This window comes from Chenopodium album, chromosome 10, assembly GCF_948465745.1.
Source record: "Chenopodium album chromosome 10, dcCheAlbu1.1, whole genome shotgun sequence".
NCBI classification, from domain to species: domain Eukaryota; kingdom Viridiplantae; phylum Streptophyta; class Magnoliopsida; order Caryophyllales; family Amaranthaceae; genus Chenopodium; species Chenopodium album.
Genome location: NC_137843.1, coordinates 11,208,420 through 11,224,376, shown reverse-complemented (window position 1 = coordinate 11,224,376; position 15,957 = coordinate 11,208,420). Strand labels below are relative to the sequence as shown.

Below are 15,957 nucleotides of genomic sequence, written 5' to 3'. Positions count from 1 at the left end.
ACTTGTTGAGCAAGTATTTGATATACTTGCAAGCTGGAATATATCTTCTGAGAAAATTTGCAAGCACTTTGCGGATGTGGGTCACAAGATCATCTTCATTTGAAAAGTTCTAGTAAAACAACTCACCTCAAATACAAAACACAACCATAATCCAACTCACTTATAAAAATTTAAGTAAAATAAACTCACCTCAAACACAGAACACAACCATAATCCAACTTAATCACATGCTTGTGCAAACAATGTTGAAAGCATGCATACGAGCTAGAGAATGGAATCTTACAAATTAGACATTGGAAACTATCAAGAATTTGAAATCACTTCATTAATCTAAACTGCTTGTTCAAATTGTAATTTTCCCGCTTATCAAGCAACAATCACTCCCTACATGTGGTTGGTGGATCACATTCTGAACAATCATCTGCAAAAAAATGTGAATGATAAAATCTGGTTTAGAGCTTTAAAAAGTTATACACTAAAATAATGGTACAAAGTCAAAAATTACCAGCAACATAGGAGCAGAGACGATAAGATTTTGGAAGTACTAAAGAGACTCTGAGAAGCTGATAGAAACTTTACAGCAGAATCAATATCAATCAATCAATGTTACACTTTAAAATTTTTTCAACTAAATTAGGGCCTTGGCTTTAAAGTGTAACATTGATGGATTGATTGATATTATTACATGTATGATAATACCAAATAATTATTCAATTTTTTATTTTGGGGCTTTTTTTCTAATGGCACCCTTTGATTAAAAAAAAAATCCTTGTAAGAGTGCAAATAAAAAAAGAATGTGAGAGAGTATTATTAGAGCACGAGCGCAAACTTAAGTATAACCGAGCTTTTTAAAATTCTTGTTCGAAATTGGTTCATTTTGCTTTTTATAATTCAAGTTCGGCTCGAGGTTTAGTCAAACTTGATCTCATTCAAACGAACATATGGGTAAATGAGTCCAAAATTAGGAATGGCAGCAAGTCAGATTCGGTACATGTTATGCACAGTCCAATTCTGGATATAAGTCGGATGATAAATCTACATCCAACTCTACTACGCCGACGCTAACAACGACTCCGACCCAAATTTTCCAAGCCAAGCATCCAAGTACCCGGCTGCTCCGACCTGAGTAAGAGTTTTTTTTCCCTTCCTTTCATTCTTTTCCTCAATTATGAGTTCTTTTATAATTATCGGTTTTTTCACCATTTACCCTTGAGTTTTTTGTTTATTCGCCATATACCCCTGAACTTTTTAAAATTCATCATATACCCCCAAATTTTCAAAAAAATAAACCATGTACCCTTGATGACTAATGATTGTTATTTTCGCTAATCTTTAAGGTTAATTATGACCCAAAACCTCCCTAAACACATCCTCCTACCCCCGAAACCACCCACATTTCTTTTTTCCAACCCCAAAACTACACTAAATTTCCTTTCAACCTCAAAAACAATAATACGGTTATGGTTATGGAGATTTAGAGTGGTTTTGGTGGCTAGAGAAAGGAGATGAGTGGCTTTAATGCATAATTAACCCAATTTCACTCATGTTGTTATTAGGGGTGTATGGTGAATTTTTATAACAATTTAGGGTATATGGTGAATTTGCGAATTTTCAGAGGTACGTGGTGAATAAACAAAACTTTAGGAGTATATGGTGAAAAACCGTATAATTATTATAATTTTTGAATAACCACATGACAATAATATAACCTTAAGACTAAACCAAATACATAAGTAACGCAAAATAATTTAAATTAAATTAAGAGTAACTATCTAAAAGTCAAGGTTGGATTAGTTTAGTCTGGTTACAATCCTAAAAGAGCTAAAGGTGGGCACTGGCACATTGATTGAAAAGTGCAAGATGAAGTAAATTTGAAGAATTGTATGGAGCAAACACCCTATATTCTATTATTTTCTCTAAGAGAGTGTCATTCATGTTAAGGGTCTATTCTGATTTATTGAACTGAATTGAATTGTTTATGAGAGAAGGAAATTAGGAACTGAACTAAACTGATTGGAGCTGAACTGAACTGAAATTAAGCTGAAGAAAACAGGCCCTAAGTCCATTCGACGTTTTATGTAGTCAAACTCTCCTCCAACATAACTTAATTAATTTAACTAAGCTCAACAATGATTTATAAAGTTAATATCGTATAATTTTAACTATTTTGCATGATTAATTTCTCACTTAGGTCCTGTTCTCATCAGATTATTTTCAATTCACTTCAGTTCAATTCAGTTCAACTCTAATAAGTACAGTTCAGTTCAGCTCTTAATTTCTTTCTCTCATAAAATATTCATTTCAGTTCAGTTCAGTTCCCTTAAAATGCTTTAATAATGTTTCACCCCCTAGCTATATCCCTAGGATTTACTTGTATGCTTATACAGAATATATAACATTTTTATTCATCCAAATGTTTAAGACAGTGTTCATAACATTAATCAGCACTTTTGTGTATAAAAATGCCTAATACCTAAATTTCTTCGAAGCTAAATAAATCATTTCCTATGTCCTGAAGACGCCATCAGGATACCAACTGCTACAACGAACATCAACAACATGCTAACTAGTAATATATATGTTCTTCTTGAAGATTTTCTGTACTCGCCGAATAGTAGTACAGCCCAAAAGGTGCTAACCAGAGGAAGTGCCTGGTAATAACATCCAAAAATTTATACAAGTTAGTGTAATGTATTTAGAGTTAATTCATGGATTTGTACGTGCTGTGGATGAAATCTGACATACCTGAACTGCATCAGCTGCAGCATAACCAGCAGCCTGACCTCCCATGAACTGAAGACCATTCCCAAAACCACAGAGAAGCCCTGCAAGTAAGGCCCACCCTCTTCCTTTCGAGTCTGCTATGTAGGCCTTAATCGATGACTTGGGCAAGTTCAATATAGGGTGGTATAAGAATGTGATGTTCAGAACGATGGCAACCACAAAACAACAGACTGAGAAGTAGAAGAAAGCAGTGTAAACCACCAAATGAGGGACTCCTTTCTTTAGGAGATGGAACTGGTCATTTGTTGCTAGGTTGAAAGCTGGAGAGAACAGAGAGAAGCAGATCCCCGAAAAGAAAGTTATAGCGAGTCCAAGCCAAATGCTCCTATCAAACACCTGCATATGATGGAATTGAACGATTTCAATGATAAATAATCAACAAATGTATGATACTAAACACCGGAACCATTCAATAAAATATATAATTGCTAGTCAAACATTACATGTAATTAAAGTCTGCTAGTCGCTTTTAACTAGTAACTATCAAATTTGATGATATTTGATTAGTATAACTAGTACCTTTATGGATCTCTTATCCTCTAATTCAATGAGATATTCTGCAGTGCCAAACTGTGCCAGTACCTTAACTTCTTTTCCGTTTTCAGGATCCTTTGAAGCACCGTTATTGCTGTTAAATTTCGACTGTGTTAATAACATTGTATATGAACGGAAACCAAGCTACTGACTACTGTTACTGTATGATGAAAAAACAGAACAAGAAAAGAAGTGAGATATACACTACTTTGTCTTCATAACCACTTGACAAATGACTGAGCTTTTTCTTGTTATCTGATGCATTAGATGAGTGAACAAGTGATCCCAATATGACAGCAATCAAAAAACACACGACACCAGGGAAAAGTATGTAAGCCTTGTTAATTTTGTCATCCAGAAAATAGTTTAGTGTAGTTCCTGTAATTATTGAAAGCAGACAGTAGTGAACATTTCAGTAACAAACATCCTCGACTTTTAAAATGAAAAGATTGAGCTAAGAACAGAAGGAAAATACCTATTACAACAGTAATGCTAGAAGAGACCACCTCTACTACTGATAAACCTACTAATGCCCAAGCATATTGTGTGGACAGATTTCCGATACTGAGGACTACTCCACCAACCATTGCGAATAACACTGAGGGCCAGTTATCCTGCAACAAATAACCTTAAAAATGTTTTAAATCATCACTAGTTCTGTAAAAAAATACACAGACTATTGATTAGTTAATTGCATAAAGTTATGTTTCTGCTGATTCTACTGACTGATGCATCAGTTAGTCAAATTCTTAAATTAAAAGCCATATTACATCTTATTTGATGAAAGGAAAGAACCAAAAAAAATTAAAGAATTCCTCCCATCAAATCTTCTAATGAATAAATGAGCATTCCTTCCCAAAATTAATTGCAAGCTTGCAACATATTGACTTAGTAATGTTCTCCAGAGAAATCATGATTTCGTTTTGTCATGAATATCCTAAACTAATTCAAAGTACGGAGTATCAATTTTGAAAAGCCATCAAATGTTTATTTGTAACCATAAAGGGCTACATATATCATTATCCAAATTTTAATGGTCATTATGTTGCGATTTATCCTTTACGAAGCACAAGTATTCAATTCATTTTGATCTCCTCATTTGTCATGTATCACAAAAAAGAGCAAATATCTTGCTTATAAACAAACAGAAGTTACAGAACAAGGTCATGTACAAGTATAACCATTCAATTTTCAAATAATGTCTAAAAAATTTCATCAATTTATATTAAAATGAGCAAAATAAAACAAGTTAGGTGACCTGATAAAGTTGGGTGATGAAATTAGGCATTCCAGGTTTGGCATCCCCCATCTGACCAAGAGTAAGGGCAATGATCACAGCAGCCAAGAGATTGGTAATGGAGTAATCAAGATAAGTATGTTGCGGAAGCCGGCCTCGCCTTTCAAGGAAGGCTAATACAGCAGGCCATGTACCCAAGAACAACAATGACAAGAGCATACAAGCTATTGCCCCTCCTTTGCTCTCTACTAGAAACATTTCTAACCCACTTGACAAACTCCTTAAAACTATCTTCTGATCAAATACTAGTAAACTTGCTTCCTTAAACTCCTCCTGATCATCATATTACACATTTATTGTCATTAATCATCAGAAAATATTAAGCACATACACTTTACAACTAAAAATTCAATCTTTTTCTATTTAGAATCAACAAAATTCAATCTTGAAATCCTTGATAAAATACCCAATGATCTAGAGTGCTTTTTTTTTTTTTTTTTTTTTTTTTTTGAGCATTGTATAATAATTCAAAATTCCCAGATCTAAGAAAAGGAGGAAAAATATATATATATATATATATATATATATATATATATATATATATATATATATATATATATATATATACACACACAAATTTTCAAAAAAAAATCATAAAATTCAGCAAGCAAAACAAAAATAAATAATATAAATTTTATGATAAGAACTCAATCTTACGAAACTCACCATTTTGAGAAAAAATGAAAACAATAATTATTCAGTAATAGGAAACAAGCATTATAATTAGAAAAGGATAACCCCACAGAAAAGAAAGATGACATGATACATTTCATAGAAAACAAACATCAATCAATTCATAACAAAATTAAATATCCAATGAAAACAAACAAAATTATAATTAATACTTTGTACTATAATTTAAACAAGAAAGCTTACCCAAAATTGATGTGATATTGATTGAAAATTTGAAACAGAGTATTATTTACTAAACCATTTTTATTTTATTTTATTTTTTTTGTGATGATGATGATGATGATGATAATGGAGTTTTGGATATAAAATTTGACTAAAATAGTTTTACTACTACTGTATATAGTGGGTAGGTGGATTGAGATTGACAGATATTTGAAAACTGTAAATTGGTGATTTTAAAAGAAATTTTGTTTGGAGAAGTAATTTTGTGATTGGATGATCATTGCTATGAAATGGGGATCCGTTGACTTTGGAATTTGACTGCATGGAATCTTTTGAAAAGGTAGAATCTTTTTGTTGCCTTATATTTACTGATTCTCAGTATTATTAGTAACAGCCCACTTATTATGAGTCAATTTAAGTGGGCATTTATGAGTTTTGGCTATTATTGTAAGATTTCTCAACATACCTTTCAGTTATTTGGTCCCACTTGCTTAGACAATCTTGAGTAATTGTTGTATACTTGCAATGGCGGGCCCATCTTTGTTTACACTCGTAACCCAGAAAGTTTAAGGGTCAATTAGGAAAAATTGTCAAAAGTAATACAAATTTTGAGTAATCCGTTAAAAATAAGTTAATTTTTTAATTATTTTTAAATAATACAAATTTTGAGGGATATCCGCTATAAAAAAGTTATTTTACCTATAACTTATTTACCCAATTAATTTTTTTATTTATCTTATAAAGTTGTTTAATAGTTTTTAAAAAATAATACAATATCACGTGTTCCATATAACTTGTTCATGAGGTAACTGATCGGTTTTAATTTGTTTAAAGCAGATACCCCTCAAAGTTTACATTATTCAAAAATAATTAAAAGTTTGACTTGTCTTTGACGGATTATTCAAAGTTTGTATTATTTTTGACAATTTTTCCAATTATTAATTAAAGCAAGAGTGTCACATGTGAAGCTTCGTGGTTCAGCAGTAAAAGCTTTGACAGAATTTTTTTTTCTTTTCATTAAAATCAAAGTATATACTACATCAATTAACTAATTATCTTATGCAATGTTCCATAACTCCAAAAGTCCGAACCCATGAGTCCATAATTGTAACCTATATTATACGAGTAATATCAATTAATCTCATTAGAATTGTAACTTAATTTTTAAAGTGAAAAGGAAAAATACATGTGATATAACAAGTTTATTTAGTCCTAAAATTCATCCTCTTCCTCCACAAATTCATCCTTCGATCCATCACAAAATCATCCTTTACAAAATCCAATTTTTGGATCAATGGATGACGGTGACTCAGCACCCATAAAATCCTAAATATGTCACAGTATACTTGTAATATATGCAAGTGTGTGCAAGTATATTATGGTTAGCAAAATAGCGACTAGATTTGATGAAAACGTCTTATATTTGATTACGTATTTGATTTGAAATAGCTCAAAGTAGAAGTAGAACATTATTTGAAATTAAATGATGAATTAACAAGACTTGGAAACGGATATATCTAGCATACGAAGACTTTATCATAATATGCTAATTGACAATGACTTCAACTATAACAAACTCAAAGTCTGATAAACAAAACTCACAATTAATATGTGGAGTAGCATAATTGACACGACTCGTACTCAATGTGAACAACTTATGTTCCTTTTTTTAAACAATTGCGAGTTTAAAAAAAGTGGATGTTGGAAGTGGCACATCACATATGATCTATCACTTGCAATACGTAACTAACAAATGCAAGAGAAAAACCAAAACAAAACAAAATGCAGTTTCAATTCAAGTATATTATGGGACTCTGCCTTCTCTTTCACCACTAAAAGGGAAAGAAAAACAATATACATGTATTTCATTATTATAAGCTAAGTATACAAAGGGAACATGTATTTGCATCAAAACCAATGGATTTTAGAATTACCAAGGAGTTTATGCAAATTACTTCACAAATTTCTTCAGTATTCCTCTAATTTTCAAACAGCTACTACTTTCAAGAAAACTTTGGCAATTCTTAGCTACTTCCAACCAATCTATCCACCATTTTCCTTGGCTAGAAACTAAGTAAGAAAACATTTAAACAAATTTCATCTAAACTTGTTACACATTCCCAGACTAAACAACGAATAACCGCCAATGAATCATTATTTGTGCATCATCTTCTTCAGTAGACTCTAGACTGCAACAATTTAGGACATTGTCTGATGCCAGATTATGACTTTCTGTGCCCAGATGATGCCATGAGGATTGCAACCGCGATGATGAACATTGACAGCATGCTAAATAGTAGTGTGTATGTTTTCCTTGAGGATTTCCTGTATTCTCCAAAAGCTACTACACCCCAAAAGGTGCTCACCAATGGAAGTGCCTGATAATTGACACACCAACAATCAAATAAATTGTTAATACAAAATTGTAATTGGTGTGAGGCAATAACAAGAAATCAGTAATCCTGTCTGATCTACATCACTAGCCTTTGACTGACCTGAACTGCATCAGCTGCAGCATATCCTGCAGCCTGACCTCCCATGAACTGTAGACCATTTCCGAAACCACAGAACAAACCAGCCAAAAGGGCCCAACCTCGACCATTCCAGTCCTTAAAGTAAGCCTCAAATGATGACTTTGGCAAGCCAAGGATAGGGTGAAATAGAAAGATGACATTCAAGATGAGTGCAATAGCAAAAGAGGAGACGGAGAAGTAGAAAAAAGCGGTATATACAACCAAATGAGGCACCCCTTTCTTCAATCTGTGAAACTGATCATTGGTTGCCACATTGAACAGAGGAGAGAAAAAGGAGTAACAAATTCCAGCAAAAAAAGTTAATGCTAAACCAATCCAAATACTCCGGCCAAACACCTGCAAATGGATCACATAACAAGTGAGTTAACTGAAGCATTAGCTGTTAGAAATTTAGGCTAAATCATCATCAAAAACAACCACAATCAAGACTAATTAATTTAAACCACTGACCTTAATGGATCTTTTTTCTTCGAGTTGAATGAGGAACTTAGCAGTCCCAAACTCCGGCTCCTTTGTACTTCCATTTGCCTTTTCAAGGTCCATAGGAACTGAAAGCAAAGAGGAAGTTGAGATATTCTATTCCTACTCCTAGTCGAGTGGCATCCATATATGCACAATATGTAACATAAATTATCCTAACTTGTCAACCTTTATGAGCAGAAGATGCTCCATCTGAGGCTGAAATGTCGGATTTCCTGTCAAAAGTCGTAGTGGATGACATCACAAGTCTGAAATATTGTTTCATGTACACAATTCGACAAATTGTTACTACTAGTACACTACTATACCTCATAGCAAATGAGCGCATGTATAAAGTTTCACACTTCTTAAATATTGTCCCAAGTAATTCCTAATGGAATTGAATGAGTTCTTTATCATAGTGCAGACAATGTATACCTTTCCTCTTCTTCGAGTTTACTATCCATATTTTTAAGTTTTACAGTATTATCAGCATCATTAGATTTGTGAACAGCCGAACCCAGGAAGACTGCAATCAAAAAACACCCTACTCCAGGGAACAGGATTTCTGCCTTGTTTATTCTGTCATCCAGAAAATAGTTCACTGTGGTTCCTGTTAATGTACAAAACAATAATGTATCAATTTCATTTGTTCCAATGCTAGACTAAAGGAGTAGAATGGATATAATAACACGAACCTAAGACAACGGTGATGCTAGCACTTACAACCTCGACAACTGATAATCCAGCTAAAGCCATAGCATACTGTATAGATAAATTTCCTACACTAAGAGCAACTCCACCAGCCATTGCAAAACACGCCGAGGGCCAATTATCTGGTAGCTGTCACATTATTATATACAAGATTGAAACATCTAAAAATATGTGTTGGCAAACGTGCCTAAATGAAATGTGTCAACTAATATGAAACGAGATCCAATGATCCATAGACTGAAAACAAGTTTCTAACACGAAAATGTGGGGAATCAAGTTAAAAGCAAAAGAAAGTTAGTTACCTCAAACAATTGAGTTAAGAAATTAGGCATGTCTGGTTTGCTTTCTCCAATCTCACCTAAAGTAAGTGCTATAAAGATAGCAGCTAAGAGATTGGTAATAGCATAATCAAGGTAAGTATGCTGAGGAAGACGGCCACGCCTTTCGAGGTAAGCCAGTATAGCAGGCCATGTCCCGAGGAAGAACAAAGAGAGTAGCATGCAAAATATAGCTCCTATTTTGCTCTCTACCAGATACATCTTCAATTATCGATCTCACCTGCACAAATTATATTTTCTAAGTCATGAAAAAACCAATATAATGCAACTTAGAAAATTCTTCGTAAAACCCTTTTATTCGCCCACTTTATATATGCCCCCAAAAATATCGTTTTGACTTTTATTTTTTTCTAAGGATAAGATCATTATTTTGAATATGGAAGATTTGAAGGTCTAATAGATAAACATTAACTACCATTTTTGTAGATCTTCATCCTATAACAACAATAATAGATAGAATACATTGAATCAATCAATCAATTGATCTTGCTTTTATCCGTTCAAAAAAAAATTGATCTTGCTTTTATTACATGGATTACTCAATTTGGATAAGTTGATCTATCTTCTAATTTGTCTACCGAATTAATTAATAATCAATGCATATAATACCAAATAAAACAATAACAATAATACAGACTAATAAAGTAATAATATAAATAATAGTCGCGTCACTATTGATGATGATGGATATTTTAGTAAAACCATAGACATAACAAAATTTACAACCTCCCTAAGTTTTTGAATTCCAGACTCAAATGAAAGCTTCACAGTTTTTTCTACATAAAGAACAAACTAATTTCCAACTTTGACTCAAATTTGACACGTATGAAATTGATGAAGATAACACCGGATTAAGAATTACTAAACTTATCAATAATTAAGATTATAAATCCCCAAAAATAAAATGTTCTTAAAAACATATGGTCAAAACCCCAGATGCAATAAGATTAAGATAAGCTTATCTAAAAAATAAAAAGCAGAAATAATAAAAAGAGGAGAGAGAAAATGCTGCATACCAATAAAATTTGTTGAAGAAGAAGATTGAATCAATGCTTAAAGGAAGAACACGACAATGAATCTATAAAAAGTACGTAACTTTGTTTTAGAAATGGTGAGATTCTGTAAATGTAGTTAAAACAGTACAGAATCATGAATAAAACCTTAAAATTAGCAAAAACACCCAGAATCTGGATCTTTTTTGAGGTATGCTAATTGGCAACTTTGGCTATTTGTAAATCAATTTATATATAAATGGGTTTTTTGTCTTCATTTAAAGGGTGTGACAAAATAAATGAGGTTGTATGTTTTGAAAATTATAATTTTATAATTATATTATGAGTTGTTATGATTGGTTAGTTTGGCTCGAATTATGGACAGTTTTACACGTTTTAAGAAACAGTACTTGCTTAAGTAATTTATAATACAACATAAGTACAAAATAAAGTGCGATTAGTCGTTAATGATTTGCTTAATTTTTCAAAGTCAAACATTGATAATATGATCATTGGTACGTCATTTTGAAGTGATGTTTGGAAAAAGGGGGTGGTTGTTAAAAAAATATAGGGGCATTCCGAGAATTGAACTCGGGACCTCTCGCACCCTAAGCGAGAATCATACCACTAGACCAAATGCCCATTTGATGATAATTTATACCTGGTTATTTTTATCTATCTTTGGTTTTCATTCAAATATTATAAATTTAACAAAATAATTAAAAAAAAAATGAGAAAGAAATAAAGTAGACTTGGTATTATGTTTCTTACAAGCTTTTTCATTGATTTACAGTAGATAACACAAGGAAAATGACACACTTAAGTACTTTACAGAGTGTCAAAATTTGAGGATAAAGAAGAGAGAATGTGCAAAACATATGAAAGAAAGGTACAACACCCTTATCATTTTTTGTTCCTCCTGTTTATCTTTACTAGCCTATGCATATCACTATTCATATGAAACTGTCAAACCACCCTCGAAAAAATTATAGCAAAAAGAACAAAAGAACATTTAGAAGTTTTAGATTCGCGTATGAGCAAAGCAATCCGGAAACTAGAGATCCATATCCCTTCGATAGTTAATTTGATGCATGATCCATTTGGTCGATAAGCTCTGCTGCACCCAGGTGAATCTGACCACACTGATGGTCTGCTTGCTTAAAAAGCTTCTTTCCTTGGCATTTTAGCCACGCTTTCCAGGAAATTTCCCAGCAACTTCTGGTCGAAAACCATGTTTGGTATCTGCAGAGCAAACAACTGAGTAAAATTTCATAAATAATTAAGGCAAGTAAAGTGATCTTTAGCTGGTATGGTTAGACTACCTTATCTCCAAAATACATTTTGGTATTATTTGATATTGCTTCAATAAATCTGAGCTCAAGATACTGGGGTGTTAGCTTCAAAGTGTTAGCTTCAGCCTCTTTTACCAATCTGGAAAAGCAGACATCGATATCAACATCAACATTAATGGTGTTTTGTAAGATTAAAATCATGAGTGGCATAACTGCTGGGAAATTCACCCCCTCCTCGGCAAATGTACCGAGGGCTTCCTGGAGTAGAGAGATTCACCTGTAGTAGTAAGCATCAGCCATGCTCTTTTCCCGAGCTAAATTCATCTCATTATCAATTTGTTGCTGGCTTCTGGCACTTTCCTTTTCCATCAGCTTTTGCTCCATGATGATCTTGCTCACAAATGAGTTCTTTTCTGCCTCAGAAATAGCAATTTTTTTCTGTGTCTCTGCCTCCTTCTCAGCAACCTTTTGTTTCTCAATAGCTATTAAAGCCTGAGAGACGGCAGAGATTAAGATTTAAAATAGTAAAATGCATGAAACACAAAGAGCTAATGAGATGTAGCAAAAATAAACCATCCATGGCAAATCAGGGAGAAAAAATAAAAATTTACAAAAAAATAAGGTCCCTCTAAAGTTCGACCTAAGAAAAACTTGACAGAAACAAAAGAAGAACAGCTACAATCCTGCAATCATGACGATAAGAATAAAAAACATTCTTTCCGCTCCTAAGCAAGGGACCAAACTATCATAAAATCTGCCTACAAAAGAATCTGCATTTTAGTTCCCCAATCCCAATATAAAAGAAAATTTCACTCCAGAGACGAAGTCATAAACAGATCCAGTTGATGTACCTTTGTCCTTTCTTCCTCCATCTGTTCATAATTATGCCTTATACTCTCCGGAATGGTAGGTTTTGTGACACGGACACTGATGATCTCAACACCAGGAGCGTAACGAGTACAGTCACCCTGGAGAGCATCTTTCATCCTTTCATCAATCTGCATAAGATATGACAACAGTGGTTAAAAAAATGCAGACTTTCAGCTGAGCTTACAAGTATAGGTAAAAATTGTGAATACCAGACACAACATTGGAATAGGAACAAGCATAGCAGAAGAGAAGTGATCAATCAAGAGTTGGCAGCTTCTAGCTAGCAGCTTACATATAAGTAGGGTTTTTTTTTTAATGATTGAGTCTAGGTTCTAGAAAGTGGATGACCCCAAGATACTTCGTGCATTTTCTGTTCTACATTTCTTCAACTGCAGCTTTCCTAAAAAGCATCACGACTATGTTTTTATGGTAAGAATTTCTCCACATTTAGTTCAGGTGCTAGCAAAATAAAACCTCTCTAATGGTTCCAATCGGTTAAGGCCTTATGGTAAAAGGTCCATCGACCTCCAAAATACTCATCATAAGCAATATCCTTAATGTATGGTCATTCTTGTTGTTATATATATAGCTAGGGAAAGCGATTTAAACAGACAGACAAGAGGCCCTCTTCCTAAAACCTCTCTAATGGTTCCAATCGATTAAGGCCTTAATTTTGAAGCAGTATAGCTACTTTCAAATTTTACAAAATAGTAGTTATTATATAGCACCAAAAAAAATCAGAAGCGTCATTCTTGTAATTACGTTGCTCACCTGATCAAACATATCAATATAAACTTGTTGAAGAGCATGGGAACTGCAGAATTGATTGATCTCATGATGAATTTTGTCATATATCCATGTCTTATCATAGTGCACACCATAATTCAGAAGAGTATCATATACAGCGTCCTTGTTCAGCCTGTTGACAACCTGAACATAATATTATAACTAAGTTCCACAGAATATACAGCAATACAACTCAACTTGAAAAGGCAAAAATCAGTAACACCAATTGATATGGAGCAATGATACTAATGCAAAGAACCTCCAAGTAATTAAGCATACCTCTATCCTGTTGAAGTTGATCATAACACCTCCTTTTGTGCCACATGGAATATTTCTAACCTACAAAGTACAACTTGAAAAGTCAATACAATTATATATTCTTTTTGTGCCACCTTTTGATATCAAATACTTGCACCATTCCATAATATCGTGCCAATTTCATTTTCCCCGTTTTTGAAGATGTAGCTTTGACCATCAATATCTTTAATTACATGTTAACAAAAACTATTAAAAAAAAAAACTGATATTATAAAATTACATATTAAGACGAATCTAACAATATGACACATGAGAATTATTCGTCAAAGGTTTTTAGGTATGTCCATGAAATGGAAATGGACGCTATTTTATGGGATAGAGGTGGTAGCAAATTCGACTGGAAAATAAGAAAGCATAAGCACACTGCTGAATCAAGACAGACAAGAGACCAAAGAGGACTAGTAGAACTACCTGGTCAGTCTGAAGTGTCACTTGTATAGGTTCATAATGAGTGATTATAGGCAGCTTCCAGTGAAAACCTGTTTCAAATTAATCAGATGTTTTGCACAAAACATTAATGGAAAACATAAAAGGTTACAAAAAACGCAAATTCACACCAGGATCAGTAATTGTTTTGAGCAGGGCACCCCCTCTCCAGTAAACACCAACATGACCTTCAGGCACTTGGTGCAAGATCGTCAAGCTGATCTTGTTTGTTGACGTAGAAGAAAGCACAACCTGCCAAGTTTCCACAGCATATCATACAAATTACTATTCCAAACAAACACAAGACAATCCCACACAAGTGCTTAGTATGATATTTTTCAATACAACCATGTCCCTAGATAAACCTAACTGAAACCCGACCATGGCTGGTCAATCTCCTTGATGAACACAATAAAAACAATCAAGATTTTGCGACTGTATATATATACTTGTAATATCTAATTAAATCTCTGATTGTTGTTGTTGTAGTAAATTTTTATACCCAATCAATGAATTCCTCATTTTCTTCCTTTGAACATGATCAAAAAACTAATGATCATTCATTATATTTGGTGCAATTATTACCAACAACTGAAAATTTTTACTTATTAGCAAACACAAGGAATTATTGAAGATTTTTTAAAGAATGATTAAAACAATTACTACTAGCTCAATTTAACCAAATTTAACTTTGCACCAAAAAAAAAAAAAAAATAGAATTATAAATACTGTAAAAAGAATCTAAACTCGATTTCCTTTATATATCTGGTTAATCTTATGAAGCAAAGTATATATTCGAAAATGAACCCTAGAAATTGAAACCCTTTTTAAAAAAAAAAAAATACAAATAATTTCATGGATTTGATCACTCAATCAACAGATAAAATAAACCTAACAGGGCGAAATGAGATCAAATTGAAGCCACATTTCATCAATTTTAACAGATTAAAATCGAAGAATTAATACTGGAACAAATTTAAACTCGAACAATTGAAATGCACAGAATGTGATCGATAAAAGTCCGCAGAGAAAAACTAAAGTAAACGATGATTAAAGAGAGAGAAAGTACCGCAGTGAAGGCAGCAACGATAAAGAAGAGCAGAGGTAAGATGCCGGAGATCGGGCCACTGCCGCCGCCACCACCGGCGGGAGGCTGAGGTGGGCGTTGCGCAGGTGTTTGTTGCTGCTGCTGCAGTAAAGGGTCCATGTGTTAATTGGTTTTGGTGTATTTCTTGGCAACTTCCTTGAATTGGTTACTTGTTGGGAACACTCACAAAGTCACAATTTCTACCACTCAACTTTGAGTCTATTTATACTTTATTTATTTCTATATATATGTTGACCAAAGACTCAAAGAGGTTTATTTTGTTTCTGTGATAGTGAGATTGGTAGATTTGGTATTGTACGTAGTAAGTTAGCAGCCTACTAGTCTTTGTGAGTGCGGAGTAAGACGAGTGCTTGTACTCCGTAACGACTATGAAAATTACAAACAATTTCAATAAAATACTCGGATGTGTTAAATATATATATGTGGTGGTTGGTTATGAATTACGATAATGGTAATGAATTTAAGTGTTCTTTAAAAAAGCGCATTGTGAATGTGGTCGGTGAATCAAGAAGTAAAGCAAGCTAATTGAGTCACCGCTTTCATGATCTACTTTTAGAATAATGCAAATTGATCATATAACATTATATTTTTAGGGCCTGTTTTGATTGACTGAAATCAACTGAACTGAACTGAACTGAACTGAACTGAGC

The 15,957-nt window shown here is 33.3% G+C and overlaps 3 protein-coding genes and 1 non-coding gene across 4 annotated transcripts; all 4 read right to left on the bottom strand.

The window, feature by feature from the left end:
- Positions 1-2,379: 2,379 nt before the first annotated feature.
- Positions 2,380-5,742, bottom strand: LOC145563540 (ureide permease 2-like). Its single transcript, XM_081623987.1, has 7 exons — positions 5,492-5,742; positions 4,577-4,888; positions 3,794-3,932; positions 3,522-3,696; positions 3,304-3,412; positions 2,746-3,120; positions 2,380-2,651 (listed from the first exon to the last, which is right to left on the bottom strand). Exons 2-7 carry the CDS (start codon positions 4,811-4,813, stop codon positions 2,499-2,501), a joined length of 1,188 nt encoding a protein of 395 aa, XP_081480113.1. The 5' UTR covers positions 4,814-4,888; positions 5,492-5,742; the 3' UTR covers positions 2,380-2,498.
- A 1,518-nt stretch (positions 5,743-7,260) lies between these two features.
- LOC145563539 (ureide permease 1-like) lies at positions 7,261-10,709 on the bottom strand. The gene is made up of 8 exons (XM_081623986.1): positions 10,532-10,709; positions 9,480-9,735; positions 9,162-9,306; positions 8,902-9,076; positions 8,653-8,732; positions 8,455-8,552; positions 7,966-8,340; positions 7,261-7,848 (listed from the first exon to the last, which is right to left on the bottom strand). Exons 2-8 carry the CDS (start codon positions 9,714-9,716, stop codon positions 7,693-7,695), a joined length of 1,266 nt encoding a protein of 421 aa, XP_081480112.1. The 5' UTR covers positions 9,717-9,735; positions 10,532-10,709; the 3' UTR covers positions 7,261-7,692.
- Positions 10,710-11,077: 368 nt separating this feature from the next.
- TRNAP-AGG (transfer RNA proline (anticodon AGG)) lies at positions 11,078-11,149 on the bottom strand. Its single transcript has one exon. It is a non-coding gene; the product is annotated as a tRNA-Pro (tRNA).
- A 185-nt stretch (positions 11,150-11,334) lies between these two features.
- On the bottom strand, positions 11,335-15,461 carry LOC145563538 (uncharacterized). Its single transcript, XM_081623985.1, has 9 exons — positions 15,269-15,461; positions 14,331-14,451; positions 14,185-14,252; positions 13,735-13,794; positions 13,441-13,599; positions 12,651-12,797; positions 12,077-12,291; positions 11,830-11,938; positions 11,335-11,749 (listed from the first exon to the last, which is right to left on the bottom strand). Exons 1-9 carry the CDS (start codon positions 15,404-15,406, stop codon positions 11,666-11,668), a joined length of 1,101 nt encoding a protein of 366 aa, XP_081480111.1. The 5' UTR covers positions 15,407-15,461; the 3' UTR covers positions 11,335-11,665.
- Positions 15,462-15,957: the final 496 nt, after the last annotated feature.

What these genes read in the sequence shown, in the direction of transcription:
- LOC145563540 (XM_081623987.1), bottom strand. Translation starts at nt 4,813, where the DNA reads ATGTTTCTAGTAGAGAGCAAAGGAGGGGCAATAGCTTGTATGCTCTTG. An exon ending in TAGCATTACTGTTGTAATAG is followed by an intron (nt 3,697 to 3,793) that starts GTATTTTCCTTC and finishes CAATAATTACAG; the next exon opens with GAACTACACTAAACTATTTT. An exon ending in AGGATAAGAGATCCATAAAG is followed by an intron (nt 3,121 to 3,303) that starts GTACTAGTTATA and finishes CATCATATGCAG; the next exon opens with GTGTTTGATAGGAGCATTTG.
- LOC145563539 (XM_081623986.1), bottom strand. Translation starts at nt 9,716, where the DNA reads ATGTATCTGGTAGAGAGCAAAATAGGAGCTATATTTTGCATGCTACTC. An exon ending in AAACTCGAAGAAGAGGAAAG is followed by an intron (nt 8,733 to 8,901) that starts GTATACATTGTC and finishes ACAATATTTCAG; the next exon opens with ACTTGTGATGTCATCCACTA. An exon ending in AAGAAAAAAGATCCATTAAG is followed by an intron (nt 8,341 to 8,454) that starts GTCAGTGGTTTA and finishes ATCCATTTGCAG; the next exon opens with GTGTTTGGCCGGAGTATTTG.
- LOC145563538 (XM_081623985.1), bottom strand. Translation starts at nt 15,406, where the DNA reads ATGGACCCTTTACTGCAGCAGCAGCAACAAACACCTGCGCAACGCCCA. An exon ending in TGACACTTCAGACTGACCAG is followed by an intron (nt 13,795 to 14,184) that starts GTAGTTCTACTA and finishes TGTACTTTGTAG; the next exon opens with GTTAGAAATATTCCATGTGG. An exon ending in ATATTGATATGTTTGATCAG is followed by an intron (nt 12,798 to 13,440) that starts GTGAGCAACGTA and finishes TATCTTATGCAG; the next exon opens with ATTGATGAAAGGATGAAAGA.